The following is a 9,604-nucleotide window of genomic DNA, read 5'->3' on the forward strand; positions in this document are numbered from 1 at the left end:
AGACACTAGCATTAAAATTCTAAAAGCTACCAATGGCAACACTTCTGTAAGCATGAACAACACAGAATACATAGACAAAATGAATGACATCCTTTCAGAAAAAATAAATGCAAACCCATCCCAAACACACATGAAAACAACTGAATAGAACTCTGTCACAAATGAAAAAAAATAATTGAATTACTCAAGATCTATATTTTCATCTAAAGGAAAACTGACTCACACACACTACAACTCTATAGCATTCCCAATCAGGACTGCCCCATACGAACTGTACTATCCACTTATGATTCATTTAACTACAACCTTGGCAGATACATAGCCTTTACTCTCACATCAAACATAACACCTGCAGGTTCCTTTTCTAAAGATGTCTTTAATTTCAGAAACCCATTAAACCAAGTAAGCTCTCAAGCATTCTAGGCCATCTTTGATGTTGTGCCACTTTTCACTGAAGTTCCTGTCAAGGACACTTTTAATATTGCCCTTGACCTCTACTGTAACGACCTTAATCCTTTAATTCACATCCCCAGTACACTCTTAGAATTAACAACAACGAAAATCAACTTCATTTTAAATAACAAAACATTCGTCAAATAGATAATTTAAGCATGGGTAATCCTGTTTTACCTGTTCTCACCAACATATTTATGACCCAGATCGAAGCACAAGCCATACAATCCACACTTTATCCTCCTCTATACTGGTACAGTTATGTCTATGACACTATTTCCGGTTTCACTTATATCGAACTGTCTTTGAACACGTAAACTTCATTCACCCTAACATTAAATTCACTGTTGAACACGAAAATAACAAGCATCTATTGTTTTTAACATTGAAATTATAAAATCTGACACAGTTCAAACCAAAATTCACCGAAAAAATCACTCACACAGGTTTCTACACTCACGGAAGTTCCGCTAATGAATCCAAGGAAAAATTAATAAGCGATAAAACCTTATAAACACAACTTCAAGACTTTGTTCAACTAACTAAATAGATAAATAAATCAACCTTATAAAGCATTCCTTCATTCACCCCAACAAATTTCCACCAACAAATTCTCACACAACCACCAGAAGATAAACCTCAAAACTCAAGTCAAAAACAAAATTAACACTAGTAAACCAAACAACAACACAACATTACAATGCAGTTTGGCATTCATCCCTGAAATCAGTTCAAAAATAATTCACACTTGGAGAAAACTTAAACATAAAATTCCTGTCGACTTCAAATTCATTTCAAATCCCGGCCCTAAACTAAAATCATTATTAAATAGAATCACAAATTGCCAAGGTCATTTATAAAATAACGTGCAATAATTGTCCAGAATTCTACATCGGAGAAAACAAAAAACCAGAGTCACCGAACATAACAAAAACCCTCTCATGCTTATCACCATTGTAACAACAACAAACAAAAACCCACAAACAAACAGCATATCAGGACAAAACACTAATCTTAAACATAGAACCAAACATCAACAAATGAAAAATAAAAGAAGCCATCTTAATTGAACAAAACAGCCCTACCCTAAACCAGCACCCCGGAGTACCAAGATATCTTTAATAAGCTGTTAAGCAATCTCAGATCATGTGACCTCTTTGTTCCATAAATTTGTGATAAAGTTTCTTTCACTACCCAATCAAGCCGTTTCCAAACTATATTTTAAAAAAAATGGGCTTTTCGTAATCAAATATCCTTATAATCATTCACATTTTGTGCTCTAAACTTTTCTACTTGCATTTGAAACAAACTATGTTTGTATTGGCCGTTAGCTAGCTTAATTTAAATCCATCAAATAGTACATTGGAAGATACAGTAGTCCTTATTGTCCATTGCTGAAAGAATCGGTCACTTGAGACACAGCCTGATGTTACTGTACTTTAAAACTACCAATTTGTTCTCTCGAGCTGTCACTGTTGGGTGTTAGACGTTTTTAAATAGCTAGTCAAATAATCGTTTTTTTTTCTTTTTGGTGTAAGGTCACCTTCTATAATGGTTCTTTGGGCGTTTGAAAAATTAGTGCTTTTACCCGTTGTATTCCATAAAAAATCATAACGTTACAATATCTCTAAATTTGTAGCTCTTAATTAAACAATGGCGTTATACGTGTCTTTATTTATTTTTGAAATGCGTGTGGGTTCATAATTAAGTGGCTACTCAGTGCCAATATGGTTGTTGTTTGTTATTAAGCACGAACCTACACAAAGGGCTATCTGTACTCTGCCCATCTGTTTCTAGTAGTACAACTCCGCAGACATGCCGCTGTGCCACTGGGGGCATGTCAGTATGGAAACCCATTTTCAGTATTACATTTACAATATAAAACAGTCAATAATAATATCAAATCTCTCTCATTGTTTTATTCGGTAGTGTGGTCTTTAGTACCTTAATATTTGAGTTTTGAATGACTTTCTACGTATGTCACTGGTTAGTGCAAGTGATTGCATCGAAAGGTGCAAAATATTTTAAACAAATATTCTGATTTTAGCAAAGAACTTTCGAAAACCATCCAGATTAATGTAATTCTCAATATATAAGGATCTGAATACGTGTTCTAATTTATTAAATTTAATACTATGCCATTTTACAACAAGCTGGATAACATAGCATCAAAAGTTCAATACACGAGAAAGCATGCTCTTTAGGCAATGCCATTTAAGTTCATAAGGGCATGTATAAATCAAGTTATTTGTGAGCAAAATTATTTCGAATCATGTTCAAAACATCACGTCATCGTGGCAAAAATCGTTGTTGAGCGAATATTGTAATGTTTTTGTCTTCTCATACTGATTATAGTTGAATTGTCCACCTTTATATTTAGTGGCTTTCATAACCATTATTATTTGAAATTATTAACACTAGGTTTTATATTACATAAGATCAATTCTTGGTTTTTTTATTTATGTTTAAAGGACCAGTTAAAAATAGAAACAATTTTAAAGAGTATATGATACCTTTGTGTCATATTCAGTGATCAATGTTTGACCTTAAAACCTGAAGCATTTTGGAAGGATTTTCCATTAACAAATCGGCTTATCATGTCAAAAGCGATACGTGGTTGGTCATAAGGCAGAATGTGACCTGCATTTCTAACAAGTACTTGGTAAAAATCGTGGACTTGACGAACGTACCCAGCTACCATTTTATCAGTAGTTTTAATTTTCCATATCTGTCTGGAAGAGTTCTTGTACTCCTCGGAATACTTCCACTTGACCGACTGGAGAAAACTTTCTGTAAGCGGAAACGCGATGATTATATCTAGTTGCCCACTGTAGATCATAACTTTGTAATTGTCCATAAGAACTTCAAACCAAGGCTTCACGGATTTCATGATATCTTCTAGTAAGTAATCTTCAACCATGGAACCATCGTTGTAGGTCAAGTTGCCCACGTGGATGGCTTTGCGAACTGCAGGAAGGGCTAAGTATTGGTTGTAAAAGCCAAAATTCTCTGGTGCTTCAGTGTAGAGGAAGTTATAGTAGAAAGACAACCCAGTTGCATTGGCGAAAAAGGATGGTTGTTTAGTTTTGTCTCCATTAAGTATGGAGTCAAAGATATAGAAGGCTTTAAGCCACTGTTCCTCCTGGATATATTGTTGAGCTAATGATGTTTTTTGTCGGACATAATCAGCTTGCCTCTCATCGACTAATCCTACTTGATACAGAAAATCTCCATAGTCTAACATAGTCTCAGGATCACATAAACCATCGCCAATAGCAATTCCTTTAAGGTTTATTTTGCTTTCACTTCCTTCGCTGTGAATTTTGTACGCGATCGCTGGAACATATTTTCCTGAAATAAAAATAATCACTGTATATGATACATTTGAAGACAAAATCTAATACCTTTTTGTTGAGTTACTAACAATTACCTTGACTAACAATTCCTAAAAATCCCTAAGAGATTAGATTAAGAATGAAGTGTTTAAAAATGTAATGGGCCTAATGCTAATTTCTTATGACAAGTAAAATTGTAATTATTCTTCACCAGCATGTGTTATAGCCGTACACACCATAATAATTATTATTGTATCAAATGGTTTATATTTTGAGTGTTTCGACAACTACTGTGTTTGTTGTATCCCAGCTGGTCCACAGAGTTTGGGACTGAGCGAAACGCGTTGTCGATAATGGATATGATAAATATAGTGTGGTTGGTATACTATTATTATACAATCCTCTAATTCTTGAAAGTACCTAAGGGGTTTGATTAAGAATGTAGTATTCAGAAATGTGATAGGCCTAACACTAATGTCTTATCACAAATATAATTGTAACAATTCCCTCTCTCCATTTAAAACTGAGTAAAATATTAAGAGAAACTTGTTAACTTTTATATTATAGTCGTTTATAATCCATTACGTATATTTTAAGTTATAAAAGTTTTTTTTTTTGAAAGGTGAAAACGTGCAAGAAATCCTCACCTGCATAAGATTCTCCAGTAATATAAAATTCATTTTTTCTGTAATCTTGAAAAACTGTAAAAAACTGCTGAAGAGCCTCATAGAGGTCATTTGCCACTTCTGTTTGATTAGTAGCATATCCACGTTTGTCATTTGTGAAGCTAAATCCTGTTCCCACTGGGTTATCAATAAACAGCATGGAGAACTCCTGCGCCCAAGTGTACTTACGAAGCTTAACATTCATGTCCTTTAACACCACCAGGGGTCCATGTTCAACAAAAAGTCCAAACAAAGAAGAACCACCAGGACCACCTTGTAACCATAATAACACTGGTGCAGTAGCAGCGTTATTCTGCAGAAATAAGACATAAAACAATTGAATTAAAAGAACGTTGTAAATAAATAACACACACACACACACACACACACATATATATATAATTACGTTAGATGTAATCTTCTATTTCGGCAAAATATATTGTAATTAAATAAAAGTGTCATTAATCTTGTAAGAAGTAGAACAAAATTGCTTAAGGTTATTGATATGTTAAATTCCTACATGACAATTAAAATAATCTCATAGATCAACAAGCAAGTATGTATTTCATACTGTATTGTTTCAATCTGTGCCAACAGTTTGTAATAAAGATAAATGTACTTCCATTTCGAGTAAATTTGCTTTTCCTCTGGATACATGCACAGTTCTGTTGGTCCTATTGTAAATCTTTTTTGCAATACTTTATTTCTCAGATTCAAAGTTAAATACTTTCCCTTTGTGGTTCAGCGGCAAACGTGATAGATTATATTCTTAGAATTCGAAGTTTGATCCCATTATCGCACACAATTCTGATATATCTTTGTACAGCTTTGAGCTATAGCTCTTTAAACCATGTTAATGCAATTTTTAGTAATTACACTGTTGTATTTCGCCATAGCAAGTAATATTTAACGAAACTATCCCCATTTTTTATGTTTTAAAATTTGCCTTAATTCTGACATATGGATTATATCAAATACAAACCGATTTTTTCCAGTTAAAAACATATAAAAATTTTATGCCACAGTACAACGTGTTATCTGTTATCATTTACTGCACCTCGGACAAACTGATGTCATATGCTTTACACACCATTTGCAGAAATCTGTGTATTTAGTAACTTAAAAACATTGATTCAGTTCTACTTCATATTTCTAAGAACTATTATAAATATCACTCACAAACATGTCATTCAATTGTAATCTCGTTTAATGCAAGATTTAGATATATTCATTTAAGGCTAAAATAAAACGTGTTTATGGTTTGAATTACAGAACAGCGATTAACATGAGTATAATTAATAAATATTCAGGATATCTGGCAAACGTATTGTTTTTTTTTGGTCAACAACATATAAATAAAATGCGACTTCTACACATTACCTTAATGACACAACTGAAGTATTACTGTACCTAATCAAAACATTTTAAAATGTTAAAATCTTTAAAATGAAGATATTAAGATATGATATTAAAAGCCAAATTATATAAGAGAGCAAACTTTGTAAAGATGTAACGTAAAAGAGCGTATGTCAATATATATATATATATATATATATATATATATAGTGAAGCTTGACCCATCTTTTAGTTCATGCTGTTGTTTGTTGCCATTGCGGTAAAAAGAAAAAGGCTAAAATTTAACTAATTTTTTCTTGTTTAATTTACATACTTTTATTTTTTGTTGGACTTGCCTTTTTGTATAACTGTCTATTTTTTGATATTACACCTTTACATGGCTGACCTCTTTATTCTAAAATTAATTAACACTGACTGTTTTTGTACATATTAAATAATTGATATCTCCTCTTGTTGTTTTGATAATTATTTCAAAACTAATTAAAAGATAAGAAGTAAAATTAGAACTCGACTGTTAGGGTATGTTACGTATTACGTAGTGTCCAGGGTCAGTGATGAGGAGTGGAATTCTCCGAAACTAGTCTGGCTCATAGACACACACCCCAGTGAAGGAATAGGCCATTCCAAGCTTTTACTTGTTGTTAAACAAATGTTTAAACAGCTCTATTTATTCAATTATGTACAAGCTGCCCAGTGTCGGCTAACAATACGAAGAATTACATTGTGGCGAAATGCTACAAGTTCTTCAAATACCTATAGAATGATAGATTTCTTTTTTGTGAGTGTAGAACACTTAAATACACCAGTTCGGTATTTTTGGAATTTGTTATTAAGGTTCTCTTTCAACTTCATTAAACAACACAATTTTGTACAAATCATTGAATGTTATGCTACTATTTACAAAAATAAATTCTGAAATCCAATAAAAGATAAGTTCTCTATAATTTTTTCAATTGACAAATGTGATATTGCCCTCACGATAAGACAAAATGGCCACGACAGATAACGGGTTATAGGCGTGTGGAAAGCTCCTCGAAACTTCAATACTGATGCTAACACTAGCGTATATGTACACACATATATTGTTGATTCTTACTCTCGACAATCTTCTAAAACTTTAGAGAATAGGCGGGAGTTTCATAATACATATTTAACAGTACAAGTTATGTACATTTCTAAATTTAAATTTAATTTAAACAGATATCGATATTAATATATACATATAATAATAAATCCGTCAGAAGTAACACATATGTAGCGCCTTACATCACTATGCCATTACTTCACTTCAAATTTTACCCCTGCTCCTAGTTTAATCCTAGCGGCTGTGGATTAATATATTAATACACGTGCTAGTCTTTTTTTGAGTACACGTTTTCCTCTTCAGCAAGAAGAAGAGTTTCCAGTTTATGACGGCTTATTTCTCGTAATCTAAAACAAATGGGGAGCTGCTGATTTTACTACTGTGCAAATATACTTTCGTTAACGAAAACGAAAGTGAATACGAAAACAAATATTACTTGAACGAAACGAAAACTAAATGTTTCTTCAAAACAATCACGAATGAAAATTAAAATTCTTAAAACGGCAACAATAAACAGCAATTGGTAACAATTCGTTCACTTGAAAAGTTTTCAACTTTCAGCTAATTTTCTCTCGAAGGCAAATGTTTTAAATTTATTTATGGTATTGGAAAAAGCAATAAGGGTCAGTCTGTGAATGATACTGAGTTTACTAGGCATAACTGTCAGCACAGAGTAATCCTTTTCGTCATATACAATCATAATGGAGACTAATTACTGTAAATAAGTTATATCTGAAATTGTTTTGCAAGTTGTATATAGTAAGTTTAAATATTTATCTCTGATGCCTGGTCACTAGTCGCTTAATACCAGTGTTGTGGTTATGGTCTGGATTCTGGAATATAGCTAACAGGTACATTTGCAAGTTTTCGTTTTTTGAAAGGACTAATGACTAATGTCCCCCAGTGGCACAGTTGTATGTCTGCAGACTTACAACGCCAGTAACTAGGTTTCGATACCCGTGGAGGGCAGGGCACAGGTAGCCCATTGTGTAGTCAAAGAAACTAATGACTAAAATTAAATTTTTTATTACTTTTCATTTAATTCATATATTGTTCAGAATATTTAAATTGTCAGAGTAATTACTAGTAATTATACACTTAAAAGAATTACTCTATACACAAGTGATTTTGATTCAAAACTCAAAACAGAATGGAAACCAAAATTAACATCAGATATTCAAAACTAAAACGGAAACTATTATTAAATAAGCAAAACGAAATTAAAACTAAAAGTGCAACGCCAAAAGTAAAACTATTACTAACAAGCAAAACGAAATAGAAACTACAACTAAAATATCACTGCCGCTGTGTGAGAATGTTTAGATTTGTTCAGAAAAATTAGAATAGTGGCATTCCAACATGCGTAACAGCTGTGACAATATCCCAGATTTGGTAAAAAGAATTCGTTCCTGCATATAGTCACAGCAGTGTTATTCCATCCTTCAGTTCTAACTTGACTGGAGTCACCATCATGCTTCTATATGTCTATCTTATACTACTAATAAAATTTGTCCTTTCGCAGATATTTCGGCAGCTTATATTTTGTAATTTTATGTTTAATTACTGGACTTCACTATTACTTCGTAGGCTTTATTGTTTTGCTGCAGACGTAAGAAAAAGCTATTTTCATTGGTTTTAGGAAGATGTAAAAGTCTTTTCTAATATGGTGATAAACTACATTTTTATGAATTTCTAATTTGCATAGTATTTACTATACAAATAACAGAACAACAGACACTATCGCTAGAAGTGAGGATATTTAAATGCTAAATCAATGCAGCATAATCACCGCGTATAAGCTCCTAGATCTAATAATTTTATGTTACAAATCGTATTATGACTATAGTTCGTATTAATCTTCTACAACCTTCTACAAGGTTACAGGTTTACAATGCTAAAATCCGGGGTTAGATTCCAGGCGGTGGATACAGTAGATTGTACAATGTGGCTTTGCTAAAAAAACATAAACTAACGAAAAACTACAATATATATATATAGTCTGACTTTTTTCTTTTTTAACTGTTATCAATAATGATATTAAGATATTTGATACTGCTCTTTCTGTTGGCAAAATTCTTTATTTCAGAAAGGACTCATTCAGATCTCTTAACATATAAAAGAAATAGCACAACTTAATGATTCCATATTTACATAGCAGTTATTGCGTATCCTGTAAAAATTATCGTGTTCGTCGGAGTGTAGTCATATTTATCGTAAGATGTGGTATCTTGAATAACTACAAATAAAGTAAAATTTCACAATAACTCAACCATATTTACATCCACAATTTCGTATAGACTTACTGGTCAATAGCCATGGCAAAATCCTACCGAATAAATAAAGTACATTAAAGATACGATAATAAATATACAAAGTCGTGTTTATTATACCACAAGCTTACTGGGGACTTAATTTGCTATAACTTAGGATGGAAAGTTAGTGTAGAAATAGTAAAATGTGTTGCTGATTGAGCATTTCTTTGATTGCAAGAATGAGTAATTGGTTATTAGCCGTTTTGGGACATTTTGTTGTTCATTTTTATCTCACCAGTTATTAGAATTTCTAATATAATTTCTTTTTCGTTAATTGTCAGAATAATAAGGCTTTTACTTATACTTCTTAATAGTATAAATATAAACTGCGTTGTTTTTGGGCTTAGGATTCTTCTACAGTAGGTGTCTGTGACTTGTTAGCGATAAATTCAACGATGA

General features: G+C 32.4%; 1 protein-coding gene across 1 annotated transcript in view; it reads right to left on the reverse strand.

Annotated features, from left to right (window-relative positions):
* Window positions 1–2,532: 2,532 nt before the first annotated feature.
* Window positions 2,533–9,604, reverse strand: part of LOC106459599 (probable serine carboxypeptidase CPVL) — a 9,312-nt gene continuing 2,240 nt past the window's right edge. Inside the window, exons 2-3 of the mRNA XM_013919231.2 lie at window positions 4,436–4,766; window positions 2,533–3,804 (exon numbers count right to left, since the gene is read on the reverse strand). Coding sequence (XP_013774685.1) covers window positions 2,987–3,804; window positions 4,436–4,766 — 1,149 coding nt within the window. The 3' untranslated portion in view covers window positions 2,533–2,986. The remainder of the gene's footprint in view (window positions 3,805–4,435; window positions 4,767–9,604) is intronic.

The sequence above is a fragment of the Limulus polyphemus genome, unplaced genomic scaffold (genome assembly GCF_000517525.1).
Source record: "Limulus polyphemus unplaced genomic scaffold, Limulus_polyphemus-2.1.2 Scaffold635, whole genome shotgun sequence".
Taxonomy (NCBI): domain Eukaryota; kingdom Metazoa; phylum Arthropoda; class Merostomata; order Xiphosura; family Limulidae; genus Limulus; species Limulus polyphemus.